The following is an 18,914-nucleotide window of genomic DNA, read 5'->3' as shown; positions in this document are numbered from 1 at the left end:
GGATAGATTGATTGGCAACACTATATTGGCCCTAGTGTGAATGTGAGTGTGAATGTTGTCTGTCTGTCTGTCTGTCTGTGATGAAGTGGCGACTTTGTCCAGGGTGTACCCCGCCTTTCACCCGATTGTAGCTGAGATAGGCTCCAGCGCCCCTCACAACCCTGAAGGGAATAAGCGGTAGAAAATGGATGGATGGATGGGGCTATAGTATCATTTTTATTGTTATACTTTTATTGCATGTTCATTGTATCGCTTTAATTGAGGTAGCCAGGGACTGCAGATGGAAATTAGCTATTTAGCTATAATCTGGTGCAGAACATAATGTTTCTGTGCATTGTACCTTCAAATAAAGACAAAACTAGATGTTATATTTTTGGAAACCAGTCATTTTAAAGATTGAAATGGGGCCACAAACAAACCCTTGTTTAGGACCCCAAAAGCCTGAGATCACTGTGGACATATGCTGTGGCCTGATATCATCTATAACCAGGCCCGCAAAAGATTGGAATCACTGAGATAGTCTTGTGGGCTTTCAGTTGCATTGTGTGAAATCAAATCAAATGTAATGTCTGTATATCTATCATACGAGACTGAGTACAGTACCTTTTAGTAGCATTTGACATGTAGTTAGCATGCATTTTAACATCATATTGAGATCACAACTGAAAGAAATCCAGGTGTGTTCCCGATACAAAGTCATTGTCCAAAAGAACCTTCATCAGTTTAGTTGCGGATTCCCTGCATGGGTACAGATGGTACTGGACGCCTGTCAACCTCCGAATAGTCTCCTGCATCTCTGTGTCCATTGGACCTAGAAGAGGAAGAGAGGAAGTATCTATTATATTCTAGTATCCTACATCCTAATCTTCTGCTCTTTTCAATTTGGAGTAGGGGTGTAGGGTATATTGGTATTAAAATAGAATAGACTTTATTGTCATTATATTTGCATATAACGAGATTAAAGACTCCAATTTAAGGTGCGGTAGTGGGAACAAATATGGGGTAAAATAAATAACACAAGAGGCAATAAAGGAAAAACTAACAATTGAAATAAACAGACTACTATCCAATAAAAATAACAAGCAATTCTGTACAATATACAAAACACTATAGAAATACAAAATACTGTACAATATACAGAACAAGACAAGAGTGCCGAAGTCATAAATAACAATCAGTGTCGGACGTTTTGCACTCCAAGGGTAGCATTGCACAGTAGGGTACTAGGGCAGGATATTGTACAGGGGTGAATTATTATTATTATTATAAGTTAGAGTTCAACATGGTAGTAAAGTACGGCGATACTAATGAATCCTTTTCGGTACGATACCATCTCTGAAACGTATCGGTCCCCCACACCTCCGCGTCCGCGTTGAAGTCACGTCGTGACATTGCTGATTTACGAGCAGACAAGCATGTTCGGCGGCACACAATCACAGTGTACAAAAGACTGTCTCTGTAACGCTTGTTTTCTTTTTGTTTCATTGGGTTGCTTGAGTGTAGTTCACTTTTACGACACTGGAGGAGGCATTGGACCCATGATTACATCAGCAAGCTCTGAGAGTTAGGCGAACTTCGATGTCAATTGTTTAATTGGCAGTGTGCGTCAATACAAAGTTAGTTACTTTATATACACTTTAATATCACTTGTTGTGTGCTTAAAACTGTATTGCAAATCATTGTGTCAGTTTTATTCTAGTCTTATGGCTGTTTGGCATCAGGTTCACAAGCTGACTACTAGCTGAATATCATACACTGATTGGGGCCTGTTTGTAGCATTGGACGTGTTTGTTAGCCCAATTTAGAATTATTGTTGTGATGCTAGTTACAGTCTCTTAATCATTACATTACTTAGGGCTGGGATGGTCAAATTCAGTACATTTATGTAAACTCTGTATACACAACTAAGTGATGTATATTTAACAGCCCTGTTGCAGGCTTCTGCCTATATTTCATTGCATTGTGGTCACTTTAGTTGATTTATAAATGATTGTATTTGTTTCTAATAGGAAACCACACATGCAAACAAACAACTCTTCCATGTATTTAATATACAATTGAACCTGCAAATCTGGATTTGGACAATCTATTATTTCTCTTGCACTCACCTGAACGAATAATTGCTGTCCTGACCCGACACCCTGAAGTGATTGCTAATCCATATTAAGCCAGTCATAATCGTCACTACACACGACGTACTTACAAGCAGACACACTATGTAGACAGAAAAGGCATTTTGGCTTAAAAACTAAGGATGCAGGTGATGTTATAACACTGAAACAACCTCAGGAAGAGGGGCTTTAAAGGCCTACTGAAACCCACTACTACCCACCACGCAGTCCGATAGTTTATATATCAATGATGAAATATTAACATTGCAACACATGCAAACACGGCCGGTTTAGTTGACTAAATTGCAATTTTAAATTTCCCGCGGAGTTTCTTGTTGAAAACGTCGTGAAATGATGACGCGTGCGCGTGACGTCACGGACTGTCAGGAAATATTAGCTCAGCACCAGTTACGGCTAAAAGTCGTCTCTTTTCATCGCATAATTACACAGTAATTTGGACATCTGTGTTGCTGAATCTTTTGCAATTTGTTCAATTAATAATGGAGACTATAAAGAACAATGCTGTTGGTGGAAAGCGGTGTATTGCAGCTGTCTTTAGCACCGAGACACAGCCGGTGTTTCTTTGTTTTTAACACAGAGCGGTCAAGCGAACATGTTTCTCTACATCAACCAGCATGTTTTTGGATGGGAAAATTGTGATATATATCTTACCGGAGACATCATTAAATTATTCATCCTCCTGCAGTAGCTGTTTAAAAGGAAGCTGTGGGCTTGGCTCCTCGGCTTCTCTCTGAGACACTGCATGTTCACCACAGCCATCCGACCTCGAGGTGTCTTTACAATCTCACTAAAACACTATTTAAACAAAAAGCAGATAAGGGATCTTCAAGAATTATCCTAGTAAATGTGTCTTATTACATCTGAAACGCTCACACTGCCGCCGCCCGGAGCCGTCGCTTTTTATTTTATTTTTTATTTTTTTCTAGTCCTTTGTTATCAATATCATCATCCACAAATCTTTCATCCTCGCTCAAATTAATGGGGAAATTGTCGTTTTCTCAGTCCAAATAGCTCTTGCTGCTGGAGGCTCCCATTAAAAACAATGTGAGGACGTGAGGAGCCCTCACCCTTGTGACGTCATCGTCTGCGACTTCCGGTAAAGGCGAGGCTTTTTTATCAGCACCAAAAGTTGCGAACTTTATCGTCGATGTTCTCTACTAAATCCTTTCAGCAAAAATATGGCAATATCGCAAAATGATCAAGTATGACACATAGAATGGACCTGCTATCCCCGTTTAAATAAGAAAATCTCATTTCAGTAGGCCTTTAAGACATGGCTAGCTAGCTTGCGGCTAACGTCCATCCGCCGTCGGCAGTGATTTAGCTACTTCTAAATCGCTAATCCTGGTCTCCAAGGAGACAAAAAAAGGGAGTTTCTTACAAGCATCATCCCTGCAAGACAAGGAATAGCTAAACATGCTTCACTACACACCGTAGCTCACCAGCATCAAAATGTAAACAAACGCCATTGATGGATCTACACCTAACATCGGCTGTAATGATATCAAGTACAGGCAAGTATCTAGTTGATATTACTATGGATACATCGATATTTTTGGGCATCACAACATCTTTCGTTTTTAAAAAATATATATTATGGTTATAAACTCAGGAAATATGTCCCTGAACACATGAGGACTTTGAATATGACCAATGTATGATATCGGATTTATACTCAAATTTGTGGTATCATCCAAAACTAATGTTAAGTATCAGTAATGATTACATTTTAACATAAGTGTAGACAGAACATGTTAAAAGAGAATGTAAGCAGATATTAACAGTAAATGAACAAGTAGATGAATAATTCATTTTCTACCTCTTGTCCCGAATAATGTTGACAAAATAATAGGTAGATAAATGCATACTTGCCAACCCTCCCGGATTTTCCGGGAGACTCCCGAAATTCAGCACCTCTTCCGAAAACCTCCCGGAAGATATTTTCTCCCGAAAATCTCCCGAAATTCAGCCGGAGCTGGAGGCCACGCCCCCTCCAGCTCAAACATGCACAGTTCGAAGCTCGAAAAGGAGGATTGCAAGCGGATCTGACGGCATTTAAAGTCATTTTTAAAAACAACTGCTAATCCTCCTCCTTTTCGACTGGACGACCGCGGAGAATTAAAGTAGGAACACTCCGGAGGCAGAAGTTCATTAAGAGGGGCGGAGTCTCCGGCTCTCAGCCATGTTTCCGTCCCATAAGTTGGTCAAGTCCGCGGGAAGTGAAGAAATCCTTCAGGATAAACGTTTTGTTTGTCAAAAATCTTGCGTTCACCAGACCGAACCTGGCGGGGGCCAGCACATCCAAGGGCGCAGTTAATCCAGGTGGGGCCCGACACACAGCCCTCAGGTGGCGGGGGACAGGAGCCACGAGGAGGGAAAGGAAGGCAGGAATCCGGCCAGGTGAAAAAGCTGACCGGGACGTCGAAAAAGCAACGTCGAAGGGAGCGGGGCAAAGATCCAACAGTGTTTGGCGAGCATACACAAGCAGTGAGCTGACAGAGAAGAAAATAGACGCAAACAACACAAAAACGAACAGAGCTGACAGTGAGAGACGGCAGGCCAAACCACATACTGGCGCCATCTTTTGGAAACTCGGAAGTGACGTTACTCAAATAGTGAAAGGTATGTGTTGTTTTTTTAGTAACCAGCAAGCACAATACAGTTAGTAGAACGACTGTGTTTTTATTACTGTGTATTTGATAGGTGCCGTCTGAAATCCAACTATTTATTTCATTTATATATATATATATATATATATATATAATAAAATAAATATATATATAGCTATAATTCACTAAAAGTCAAGTATTTCATAAACACACACACATATTTCATATATATATATATATATATATATATATATATATATATATATATATATATATATATATATATATATATATATATATATGAAATACTCGAGTTGGTGAATTGGCTGTAAATATACTACTCCCCTCTTAACCACGCCCCCCGCCCCAACCACGCCCTCAAACCACGCCTCCGACCCACCCCCGACCACGCCTCCCATCCCCCACCTCCCAAAATCGGAGGTCTCAAGGTTGGCAAGTATGGATAAATGACAAAATATGTTACTGCATACGTCAGCAGACTAATTAGGAGCCTCTGTTTGTCTACTTACTACGAAAAGACAAGTTGTCTAGTATGTTCACTATTTTATCTAAGGACTTAACTGCAATAAGAAGCATATGTTTAATGTACCCTAAGATTTTTTTGTTTAATAAAGCCAATTATGCAATTTTTTTGTGATCCCCTTTAGTTAGAAAAGGACCAATAAGTACCAAAATAATTTTAGTACCTGTACCGATACCAATACACTACTTCGGAGTGAGCCTGAACCTGTTCAAGAGTGTCTATGTACCTGGTGAGTAGCTCAGCACTTTGACACCGGGATTCTCGGCCGCCAGCACCCTAAACATCATCTCCCTGGCTGCTTTGGCGCTGCAATACAGCACCCAGGAAGGTAGCGCCTGCAGCGCGAACGTCGATGAGCAGTTCACCACGCTCCATCGCAGGCCCGATCTCGGCGGAAAGGCCTGCAACACCCCTGCGGTCAGCGCCAGCGTGGAGCTAACGTTTAGAGACAGGTAGGCGTTCACCTGGTCCAGGTCAGTGAAGCTCTCAAAGGGTGAAATGTCACCCAAAGAAGCTGGTAGAAAGAAAGACAGGTTTTATGTATTTATATACTGCTTGGGACTTTTTATTGTCAACGATCAGAAGGCACAAGAGTCTTTTTTGCTGCCTAAACGGACTGCAGAATAAATCCAAAATTAGCTGAATGTTTCATATGAGTTATTGCAACAAGTTTTAGTTAGTAAATATTGCAACACAGTACAAAAATACCTTCCATCCATCCATTTTCTACCGCTTATTCCCTTTTGGGGTCGCGGGGGGTGCTGGCGCCTATCTCAGCTACAATCGGGCGGAAGGCGGGGTACACCCTGGACAAGTCGCCACCTCATCACAGGGCCAACACAGATAGACAGACAACATTCACACTCACATTCAAACACTAGGGCCAAATTTAGTGTTGCCAATCAACCTATCCCCAGGTGCATGTCTTTGGAGGTGGGAGGAAGCCAGAGTACCCGGAGGGAACCCACGCAGTCACGGGGAGAACTTGCAAACAAAATTATACCTATTTAACACAAATGTGAAGAGAGGGAGGTTACACAGGCAGACAAAGTTAAGCATGTCAATTGCGTCTTCTGCATTCCCTCACATGTTGACACACTCATGGAGTCGGCTGTCTTGGTTGCTTTGTTGGGTCTGCTCCTGTGTCTGGCCATGCTCCCTCCACCCCAGCGGACGATGGCGTGGAACACCACAGAGGCCACCACAGTGGATATGTTTCTTTTATTTTTTATTTTAAAAGAAACATTTTAAAATATTTTTTATTTTACAGGGACGGCGTGGCGCAGTGGGAGAGTGGCCGTGCGCAACCCGAGGGTCCCTGGTTCAATCCCCACCGAGTACCAACCTCGTCACGTCCGTTGTGTCCTGAGCAAGACACTTCCCCCTTGCTCCTGATGGGTGCTGGTTAGCGCCTTGCATGGCAGCTCCCTCCATCAGTGTGTGACTGTGTGTGTGAATGGGTAAATGTGGAAGTAGTGTCAAAGCGCTTTGAGTACCTTGAAGGTAGAAAAGCGCTATACAAGTACAACCCATTTATCATTTATTTATTTATTCATAGCTGTATGTAGAAGTGTCTGGTTGTATCTGCTGCTTTAATGTCTTTAATGTCCTCTGTGTTCTTTGATGTTTGATGTCTCCCTCTTACACACATGGAAGAGGGATGTGTACCATGGCTATGAGTTGTTGTTTTTTTTTTTGTTTTTTTTCCCCTTGGCCTCAGTCTGCACCTCCTCTCCAGGGCCCAGGCTAAGACCGATTTTTTTATTTTATTTTAATCTTCTATTTTTTTTCTCCCATCCCACCCACTTTGTTTACCTTTATCTCATCTTTTTTGTAAGGGGTGCTGGAAGCCGGCAGACCCGTCAGCGATCTTGTTCTGTCTCCCTGTAATGTTTGTCTAAACTTGAATGGGATTGTGCTGAAAATTTTAATTTTCCTGAAGGAACTCTCCTGACGGAATAAATAAAGTACTATCTAATCTAATCTAATCTAATCATTCACATTCTCAACCAGAACTACAAAATTTGGATGGAGATTTTTTATTAATCACAGTTAAATTGTGCTTTTCAAGGTGGAGGGGTTAAGGTCACAGTCTCCTGCTCAACGTTTTTTTTTTTTTCTTTTCAAAACAACATTTTTTTATCTATTATCATTTATTTTATTGTAATGTTTTTTTTATCATTAAGATAGGTGTTGAAGAATAAATTCCTCCTAGAATGAAGGAAAACATTATTGTCACTGTATTTTCTGCCTTTAAATGAATCACTCCATAAATTAAGTTATGCATTGTACATTTGGTTCAGGGGAGTCCTTCCTTTTTAAATATGTCATTATGGACATTAATATTGTAGATCTTGAATTAGTAGATGGATAAAAATTCCTACTTCTTAATTTCTACTGGGTTGTGAGTTTTTCCTTGTCCTCATATGGGATCTGAACCGAGGATGACGTTGTGGGTTGTGCAGCCCTTTGAGACACTTTTGATTTAGGGCTACATAAATAAATAAACATTGATTGAAGAAAAGTAATTCAAATCCATACCTAACACTTTTTGGATTGGAATAAATAATATTACAATTTATATTTACATAATTTATTTCAGTAACTTGTATTTGTTCCAATTTTTGTCGAATTTTATGGATTTTCATTTCTACTCAGAATAAAGTTTTGGAAAATAACGCACTTTCACTCTATGTTAAAATGTACTGCAATTTAGAACCCTTATAATAAACTAGTAGTGCTTCATACGAGTGCTGCTAAGGTGTTTTTCATTGTTCTGCAAATAATTCAAAAAGTCATTTTTAAAACAAAAACTTACTCTTTAATCCATTTGTAGTTTTGTCAACAAAAAGGTGTCACATACTTCTGGATGTCCACATGTTGCACCGTCTTTGTCTAATGTAATAACTCCCTACTGGACTCATATGCATGTATGTGCTCTAAAAGTGCTCACATTATATTTGAATTTGAATGCCTGAGAAATTGTAGGACAGTGATTCTTAACCTTCATCCAGTGGTACACCACAGAATCAAATAAATATTCAAACAGTGTTACTGTTCACATTGAGTGTAATGTTGCAATAGTCAAAAATATTAAATATTTTTGTCAAATAAAACCTCTGTTATTTTTTTTTAATAAGTAATTAGGCCTACTATGCTACCGTTGTTTTAATATTGGTCATTATGGTGATAGATGGAGGGCCAAGTGTTTTCTGAGGTGGCAAATGCAGGAAAATAAATTGACAACCACTAGACCAGTGTTTTTCAACCCTTTTTGAGCCTCAGCCTAGGCACATTTTTTTCATTGAAAAAATGCGGAGGCACACCACCATCAGAAAACATTGAAAAATGAAACTCAGTAGCCGATATTGACGATAAACAATTATTCTCTCAAGTACAATTGTTCTCTCAAGTGTTTGATATTAATTCAAACCATAACCAACCATGCATCAGTATAGCTCGTCTCAAAGTAGGTGTACTGTCACGACTTGTCACATCCCAATGTGACTTAATTTGAGTTTTTCATGTCTTCTTGTGTGTAGTGTGTTAGTTCTTGTCTTGCGCTCCTATTTTGGCTTTTCCTGTTTTGTTGGTATTTACTTGTAGCAGTTTTATGTTTTCCTTGAGCGCTATTCCCCGCATCTACTTTGTTTTAACAATTAAGACTTATTAAGCTGTCACTATCCTTCTTTGCGGGGATATTGTTGATTGTCATGTCATGTACGGATGTACCTTTGGACGGTGTCTGCTCCACATGCTGTAAGTCTTTGCTGTCGTCCAGCATTCTGTTTTTGTTTACTTTGCAACCAGTTCAGTTTTAGATTTGTTTTGCATAGCCTTACCTCAGCTTCAATGCCTTTTCTTAGCAGCACTTGCCTTTTGTTTATTTTTGTTTTAAAGGGGAACATTATCACCAGACCTATGTAAGCGTCAATATATACCTTGATGTTGCAGAAAAAAGACCATATATTTTTTTAACCGATTTCCGAACTCTAAATGGGTGAATTTTGGCGAATTAAACGCCTTTCTCTCATTCGCTCTCGGGGCGATGTCGTCACAACGTGATGTCACCTAGGTAGTCAATCCGCCATTTTTATCAAACACATTACAAACATCGAGTAAAATCAGCTCTGTTATTTTCCATTTTTTCAACAGTTTTCCATACTTTGGAGACATCATGCCTCGTCGGTGTGTTGTCAGAGGGTGTAGCAACACGATCAGGGACAGATTCAAGTTGACTTACGTGGAGTGTGCATCGATTAGCACGGCATGATAATCGATGCTAACATGCTATTTAGGCTAGCTGTATATACATATTGCAACGTTATGCCTCATTTGTAGCTATATTTGCATCCAGCCTTTCCCTCCACCCACATTTAATGCCAAACAAACACATACCAATCGACGGATTAAAGTTGCACCGCACCAGTGTCAAAATATCTGAAAGTCCCTTGTCTGCACATTTTACCGGCGATGCTACGACAGACATGGCACAGAGATGTATGGATACATTTCCAACGATAAAGTCAACGAAATCACAAAGGTGAGTTTTGTTGATGTTATTGACTTATGTGCTAATCAGACATATTTGGTCGCGGCATGACTGCCAGCTAATCGATGCTAACATCCTATTTAGGCTAACTGTATGTGCATGTGTAGCTATATTTGCATCCAGCCTTTCACTCCACCCACATTTGATGCCAAACAAACACTTACCAATCGACAAATTTAAGTTGCTCCTGCACATTTTACCGGCGATGCTACGACAGACATGGCACAGAGATGTATGGATACCCTGCGACACTCAATCGTCCGTTAGAAGGCGATCGCCGAACATCTTCAAAAGCTATTCGCTCACTAGCTTCAGTTTCTTCTTCAATTTTGCTATCTGCCTCCATACTCCACCCATCCGTTTCAATACATGTGTAATCTGTTGAATCGCTTAAGCCGCTGAAATCCGAGTCTGAATCCGAGCTAATGTAACTATATCTTGCTGTGCTATCCGCCATGTTGACATCACTAAATGACGTCACAGGAAAATGGACGATGGATTTAAAGATAGCGAAAATCAGGCACTTTAAAGCCTTTTTTAGGGATATTCCATGATAGGTAAAATTTTGGAAAAAAAATTGAAAAATAAAATAACTGATTTTTATTGGTTTTAACCCTTCTGAAATTGTGATAATGTTCCCCTTTAAGCATTAGATACATGTTTACCTGCACACTGTCGTCTGCACAGTGTGATCACGACCAACCATGTTCCCGACAGCTACAAAGCAATAGCTACTTGCTGCCACCTACTGATATGGAAGAGTATAACATGGTTACTCTGCCGACCTCTAGACACATTTGCATATTATTATTACTGGTTTGCAAAAAAATATTTGTAACCCAAACTGGTGAAATTATATATTCTCCCACGACACACCAGACTGTAACTCTATAGTGTGCCGCGGCACAGTGGTTGAAAAACACTGCTCTAGAAGATGTACAGTAACATAAATTGTGTGGTTGTACCAATGCAAGACCTACCAGCGTTGTTGACAAGAAGTACATGATTTATATCATTCTCTGTGTGCTGTCTCACTATGTCCACCGTCTCCTTCACGCCCTCGCTGATGCTCAGATCGGCTTCTGCACAGTGAACTGTTAGGCCCTGGCATTCTTTCAGGCTTTGCAGCTCTTCCTTCAGCTCCTGGAGCAAAGACCGGGAGCGAGCCACCAGCAGCAGGACCGACCCAGGCTTCAGATACAGTGACGCCTGCAGAATACATGACGAGGTCTCTTTCTGTCGTTGTTGTATTTTACAATTCCCAAGTAAGTCAGCCATTTACCAGGTGTGCCAGCGCTCGTCCGAATCCCTTGGAGGCTCCTGTGATGATGCACATGCACCGTCCCAAAGTGCTGGTGCTTGCATGAAGGACTTCAGACATGTCTCCTTATGTTGAAATCATAGAAAAGATGAAGCAAAGTCAAAGGAGGTAGCATGTGATGCTTTTACAAGCGCATGTGAACAGGCGGCACAAAGGGATTTCATGCTCTACATCAGTGTTTTTCAATCACTGTGTACCAGTGTACCGTGAGATATTTTCTGGTGTGGGAGATTATGTAATTTCACCTAATAGGGTTAAAAATATTTTTGGCAAACCAGTAATTATAATCCGCAAATGTGCCGTTGTTGAGTGTCGAGAGATCGGAAGAGTAACTGTCAGAATAATTGTATATAACTTATCACACAGATTGTTTGCTTTCAGTTCAGGTGGCCCTGGTTACTATCCATTTGTGCTCACAAAGCTGTCCTTGTTTTATCATGCAGAGGCGGACAGCTTGTAAATCTCCACTGTGTCTGGAATGCGCCTCGCCGTAGAAGTGTCTGTTTTTTCAGATCTGGACAGCCACAGGAGGGGCCTTATCAGGACCCGAAGTTTCCAAGAAGATAAGGCGGACAAGCAGAGAAGGGGCAAACCTGACACCGCTCCAAGCACATTTTGTTTTAACTGTTTATGAACCAGTGCTAGGCTGGTGCATAATGTGACCCCTCCCCTTAGAAGCAGCTTCAGCTATGTAATCAGGGAATGCCCAAATAAATGGGGAAGCGCGGGAACTTTTTCTTCAGAGCGTGGGGTGACACTGTACGAGGGTGCAGTTCCACGCGCTCTCCTCATGAGCTAAATTGAATCCTGTCTCTGTTTGATTACTTGCTTCTTGTCCTGTTTGATAGATAGTTTGATGTTTGAACCTGACAGTAACCATGTTGTACTCTTCCATGTCAGTAGGTGGCAGCAGGTAGCTATTTGCTTTGTAGATGTCAGGACCATGGTTTGTCACGATCACAATAAGCATATGACAGCGGGAGACAGTGTGCAGGTAAAAAGGTATCTAATGTTTGAACCAAAAATAAACAAAGGACGAGTGAAGCTAAGAAAAGGCATTGAAGTCTAGGGATGGCTATGCAGAAGGAAACAAAAACAGAATGCTGGACAACAGCAAAGACTTACAGCGTGTGGAGCTGACGGCGTCTACAAATTACATCCATACATGACAATTAACAACAATATAGGCGCACAAGACAAGAAATAAAACACTACTCACAGAAAAAGAAAAAAAAAACGCCAAATAAGTCACGGCGTGATGTGACAGGTGGTGACAGAACACCTACTTTGAGACAAGAGCTATGGTGATGCATGCTTGGTTATGGTTTGAATTCGTATCCAACAATTGCGAGAACAACTTTTTACTGTCAACAACATAATCTTTCTAAGTTAAATTTTTTTATGTTTTCTGCTGGTGATGCACCTCCCGATATTTTCAATGAAATAAATGTGCCTTGGTTTTGAAAAGGTTGAAAAACACTGCTCTACATTTCACATTAGGAAGACTTTAACGCTTCACATCATGTTATTTTTAAATTAAATATTCTATTTAAGAAATATGAGAATTATTATTTAAAGCTACATAGCATACATTTGATTTTAATACTTTGAAGCATATATACTTGTTTGATGGAACATGGAAGTCAGAAGTCACTTTTTTTTACATACCACCATTACAATAGGGTAGAAGGTTATCGTTCATTGTTATCCTATTTCTCTGACTAATTACATAATGATTATAAGACTCCTCCGCCTTCCAAACGTGTGCATCTGGGAGAGGCTCAAGATCAAGGGACAAACGGTAGAAAATGGATGGAGATGAATTGTAAGACTTAGATTAATTTTTTTTCCTGGAAATTTTAGAAGTGGAATGTTCTAGTACGGTGACTCTCAAACTGTGGTACGCGGGCTTCATTTAGTGCGGGGGTCAGCAACCTATGGCGCTAGAACCCCATGAGGCTGTTGAGCGCCACTCTGGTGACTCCATGGAGCTTTTTCAAAAATGTATAGATATGGAAAAAAATGGGGTGGAAAATATATTTTTTGTTTAATGTTTCTGTAGGAGGACAAGCACGACACAAACCTTCCTAATTGTTAAAAAGCCCACAATTAAATATGTTTGTGTTTATGCTTCACTGATGAAAGTATTTGGGGAGCGCTGTTTTGTCCTACTAATTTCAGCAGCCCTTGAACTCATCGTTGTGTGGACTGTGACTCAACAGTTTGTTTACATGTACAACTTTCTCCAACGATGCCACAGAAAGACATGTTTTTTTCAGCCACTCCTTTGTCTCATTTGGTCTACCAAATGTTTTACACTGTGCGTGAATGCACAAAGGTGAGCTTTGTTAATATTATTGACTTTATGCACTTTTTGGTCAGTGCATGACTGCAAGCTAATCGATGCTAACATGCTATTTAAGCTATCTGCATGTACATATTGCATCATTATGCCTTGTTTGTAGGTATATTTGAGCTCATTTAATTATGTCCTCTGTGTATTTAGTTTATTTTTCCATGTTTCCATATTATCTGTAATTTGTCAGGCTTGTCACTGACAGTTTTGGTTATGTTTTAGTTTTCCCTCTGTGTTTTATTTCCTGTCAGCGCTCTTATTTTTTGTTCAGTTTCCTGCTTGCCTCCCTTAGCGCTGTTCCCCTCAGCTGCGACTGATTGGCACCTGGCCACAACTGGTGTCAATCAGTCGGCTGCTATTTATACCTGCCTTGCCCTCCGGTCAGGGCTGGAGTATTGTCTGCTGTGGAATGCCTGTTTCTTGTATGCTGCGAGCTATTCCCTGGATCTTGGTTTCTGGTTTGTGTTTTCCTTGCATTTTTTGAACATTAAAGGCCTACTGAAACCCACTACTACCGACCACGCAGTCTTATAGTTTATTTATCAGTGATGAAATCTTAACATTGCAACACATGCCAATACGGCCGGTTTAGTTTATTAAATTACAATTTTAAATTTCCTGCGGAGTTCCTTGTTGAAAACGTCGCAGATTGATGACGCGTGCGCGTGATGTGTCGGGTTGTAGCGGACATATTAGCCCAGCACCACACACGGCTAAAAGTCGTCTCTTTTCATCGCATAATTACACAGTAATTTGGACATCTGTGTTGCTGAATCTTTTGCAAATTTTTCAATTAATAATGGAGACTATAAATAACAATGCTGTTGGTGGAAAGCGGTGGATTGCAGCTGCCTTTAGCACCGAGACACAGCCGGTGTGTCTTTGTTTGTTGTGAAGCTTTAACACAGAGAGGTCAAGCGAACATGTTTCTCTACGTCAAACAGCAAGTTTTTGGATGGTAAAATTGTGATATTAAATCAGCTCTTACCGGAAAATTCCGTGGATTATGGGACCTCCTCCTGTAGCTGTCAAAAAGGCATCTGTGATCTTGGCTCCTCCATTGGCTTATCTCTGATACACTGGCGTTCACCGTAGCCATCCGACTTTCAGGTATGACTTTAGAATCTCACAAAAAAACTATTAAAACAATAAGCAGATAAGGGATTTTCCAGAATCATCCTAGTAAATGTGTCTAATGAAACACTAACACTGCCGCCGCCCGGAGCTGTCGTTTTTTCTTTTGTGCCTCACTCTAACTTTCCTCATCCACGAATCTTTCATCCTGGCTCAAATTAATGGGGAAATTGTCGCTTTCTCGGTCCGAATAGCTCTTGCTGCTGGAGGCTATGATTATAAACAATGTGAAGATGTGAGGAGCCCTACAACCCGTGACGTCATGCGCACATTGTCCGCTACTTCCGGTAAAGACAAGGCTTTTTTATTAGCGACCAAAAGTTGCAAACTTTATCATCGATGTTCTCTACTAAATCCTTTCAGCAAAAATATGGCAATATCGCGAAATGATCAAGTATGACACATAGAATGGACCTGCTATCCCTGTTTGAATAAGAAAATCTCATTTCAGTAGGCCTTTAAAACCATGTTTTCTTGTCCCAAGTCTGCCATCTGTGCATTTTTGGGGTTCGTCACCACCACTTCAAGACATATGTCATATTGGCTGCATTCCTTATCGTTGTTAGTGTGCCATGTTGTTCCAGGCCACAGCAAAGATTGTAATAAATCCATTAGAAGAAGACAGCCTGCCGTTTCCTTTAACTTGAACACACATCTATACCCTTTGGCCATTCTAAGATAGTAATTTCCAGGAATTATCTCACCCTCTGAGAAGTTTTACTAATGTTTTCCAATGTTGGAAAAATGTGTAGAATAAATATTACATTTCAAAATTTTTGTCAATGAAGATTTGCGTCAGCCTGCGACACAGTCATTTTGATTGTAGGCTAATATAGCTAATTAGCCACTTACATCATGTGTTGCCATCTGTGACAGATCTCCAGCCGTCATTGTGTGGGTTGCCGTGGCCATCGATGCAACACGCATGGTAGCAGGTTTGACTCGCATATATTATTTCAATGAATGAGTTTTCTTGCCAGTCGACCGCGCCAATTTCTAGGGCGCCGTTTCTTCCTGCTTGTCGTGGCGCACCTTTCGGTGTCTGGTGGCCGCGTCTTCCGCGGGGTCTCATCTTGCTCTGGGTCGATCTCGTCGCGTTCGTGGTCTTCCTTCTCGGGTGGTTCCTCTCCTACTTCTGCCCCGATTGTTCCTCCTTCTTCCCTTTTATGCTGCAGAAGAAGATGTAGGGATTGAGAGCAGGTGTGTGAACTACGCACCTGACTCTGATGGATGCAGTGTTGTTCCAGGCGTGCCCCGCCGCTCTGCTCCGCTGCATGCTCCGCCTCCTGGCCGCCATATTGGGCAGGACCACCGTTTGTCCGAGCCCGCTATCGGCTCGTCGGCTCCGCCTCTCCACACCATCATTTTAACACTTATATAAGTCTTTTATTTGCGGGTCCAGACAGACTACTTTTTTGTGTTTTTGGTGCAATATGGCTTTCAACTTTTTGTGTAGCTTACCCCTGATCTAGTGGTACACCAAAGAATCACTTGATTCAAGTGCAGAGTTTTGTCCACCTGTATTCAAAAAAAGTATTACGGTTCAAACTGTGCATAATGTTCCAGTGGATAAAAATATCAAATATACTTGTTAAATAAAACCTCTGCCTTGTTCTGAATGAATACTAAAGTCTACTGCGCAACTGCAGTTTAATGTTGGCCATTATGGTGGTATATAAAGAGTCACGGTTTTTTTATGAGGTGGTACATTGTGGAGAAAAAAAAGTTTGAAAACTACTGAATTAGTAACCCTGCAGTTTTTTTCTTTTGTTGTCTTGGCAGTCCGCAGACACGACAAAGGACGAATCTTTTATTCCAAGATGATGGCGCTCTCTGGTGGCCAGAAGACTATCGTCTCATGCAGTATTTTTTCTATGCAAATTTGCTCTTACGTCATACTGGTTTCGTTCCAGAAAATATAGAAAATATGCCATTATTGTCTATAAGAAATAAGTGTAGATGCATAAATGATCTTGCTAAAGCTTACCCATTCATTTTGGACATTTCATTAGGGACATTTCAATAGTAAGTCTTTACAATATATAATACTGCCCACTGTTTTCATGCTTTTGACATTGTCAGCTACTCTTTAGGAAGAACTATTTAGGAAGAACACATTTAAGGGCTGGTTTTGATTGCGTGGTTACCTGTGTCAACAGTGTTACTGTTCAAACTGTGCATAATATTCCAGTGGACAAAAATATAAAATATACTTCCATCCATCAATTTTCTAGCGCTTGTCCAGTTCGGGGTGCTGGAACCTATCTTAGCTGCATTCGGGTGGAAGGCAACGTACACCCTGGACAAGAAAATACACTTGTTAAATAAAACCTCTGCGTTGTTTTTAATGAATACTTAGGTCTACTAGACAACTGCAGTTTGTTGTGCGTCTTTGTGGTGGTATAATGAAGAGTCATGAGTCATTTTCTGCCAATCGTCAAGTACCTCTCCCGTTATCATGGACAAAAGGGCAAGTTACGTACAGTAGTGAAATAAAAACGTACTTGATAATACAGACAATACAATTGTTGTCGCCAATCGTCAAGTCCCTACACAAATATAATAATACAAAACAAGAAAGTGAACTTAAGTTCTTAACGAGATTAAATAATTAAAAAAAATTTAATAAAATAAATAAATAACAAATAATGATTTATTATCTGTTTGTATTCAATTTTATTTGTGATGATTATGAATGTTGTATTATTATTTATTTTTTATTTATTGAATTGATATAGCTGTAAATATTTTGTTTTCTTGCTGTTTCTTTTTCTGGGGTGGCATCGTTAGGATACTAACAAAAAAATATTTGGGCATTTAGGGTAGACAACAGATATATGATGTATGTAAATATGATGTAATGCAGTGGTCCCTAACCTTTTTGTAGCGGCGGACCGGTCAACGCTTGATAATTTGTCCCACAGCCCGGCGGGGAGGGGGATTTTTTTTTTTTTTTTTTTTTTTTTTTTAATTGAGGGTTTTTTTTTGGTTGGTGCACTAATTGTAAGTGTATCTTGTGTTTTTATGTTGATTTAATAAAAAATTATAATAATAAAAAATTATTCTGCGGTCCGGTACCAATCGCACACAGGACCACTGATGTAATGGATTGGAATGGGTGATGCTGGATGTCAATAAAAATTAAATGGGAAAAAAAAAGTTCTTAACGAGACATTAAATGCACTTTTCCTGTTGTCGCATGGATGCCTAACTCTCCCATTAACGTGGACAAAAGGGAAGGAGGAAGGCGTGCCCGACGCATATATAGAGAAAAGTTCCACATTGACAAAACATCAAACAACTTTCAGGTATTTACATGTAATTTACACATTTTGTGTAATTATAACAATATAACACAGGGGTGTCAAAAATACGGCAACCGGGCCTGATCAGGTTTTATCCGGCCCGCGAGATAAGTTTGCTAAGTATAAAAATGAGCCGAAATGTTTGAATGAAAAGCTGCTGTTCTAAATGTGTCCACTAGATGTCACTATAGCAATTCTTTGTATCTTTGTAGATGTAAAAAATAATAATAAACCACATGTTGTGCACCATTCAAGGAAAATGAGCAAAATACATGAATACCATCTTGTAATTTTGATATTATTTTTTCTGTAGATAGATTGAAAATTAACACCAATGACTTGACTGCTGAACATTATCACATAATTTATTCAGAAAGAATAAATAACAAATAAAGGTAGAATGCTATTAACAACATGTAAGTGTAAAAAAAAACATATGTCAACATCCCTACAGCAGGTTTTTCCCTTTGTTTCATTGCATTGTGGTAACTTTAGTTCAGGTGTGTCAAACGATCAGGCCCACAAACAGGTTTTTAGCCGGCCCGCTGGATGAGTTTGCCAAGTACAACAATGAGCCAAAATTTTTGAATGAATTAAACCGCTGTTCTAAATGTGTCCACTAGATGTTGCAATGGCAATTCTGCGTATTTTTGCAGATGAGCTACAAGTGTAAAATATTGAAAATGAACAAACTACATGAAAAACATCCTGTGTTTTGATTTTTATATTATTTTTTTATCTTTGTAGACTAAAAATTAACACCAATCAGTTGACTGATTAACATTATCTCACTAAGTAAAAGTACCAATGATTGTCACACACGAGGTGTGGCGAAATGTGTCTTCTGCATTTGACCCCTCACCCTGGGAGGTGAGGGGAGCAGTGGGCAGCAGTGGTACTGCGCCCGGGAATCATTTTCGTGATTTAAACCCCAATTCCAACCATTGCTGCTGAGTGCCAA

At 40.1% G+C, this 18,914-nt stretch overlaps 1 protein-coding gene across 1 annotated transcript; it reads right to left on the bottom strand.

Annotated features, from left to right (window-relative positions):
• Positions 1–201: 201 nt before the first annotated feature.
• Positions 202–11,235, bottom strand: LOC133566304 (sepiapterin reductase-like). Its single transcript, XM_061919505.1, has 4 exons — positions 11,120–11,235; positions 10,818–11,046; positions 5,512–5,799; positions 202–811 (listed from the first exon to the last, which is right to left on the bottom strand). Exons 1-4 carry the CDS (start codon positions 11,216–11,218, stop codon positions 657–659), a joined length of 771 nt encoding a protein of 256 aa, XP_061775489.1. The 5' UTR covers positions 11,219–11,235; the 3' UTR covers positions 202–656.
• Between the last annotated feature and the right edge of the window lie 7,679 nt (positions 11,236–18,914).

This window comes from Nerophis ophidion, linkage group LG01, assembly GCF_033978795.1.
Source record: "Nerophis ophidion isolate RoL-2023_Sa linkage group LG01, RoL_Noph_v1.0, whole genome shotgun sequence".
Lineage (NCBI taxonomy): Eukaryota > Metazoa > Chordata > Actinopteri > Syngnathiformes > Syngnathidae > Nerophis > Nerophis ophidion.
The sequence above is the reverse complement of the archived record's forward strand: the minus strand, read 5'-3'. Positions and strand labels throughout refer to the sequence as shown.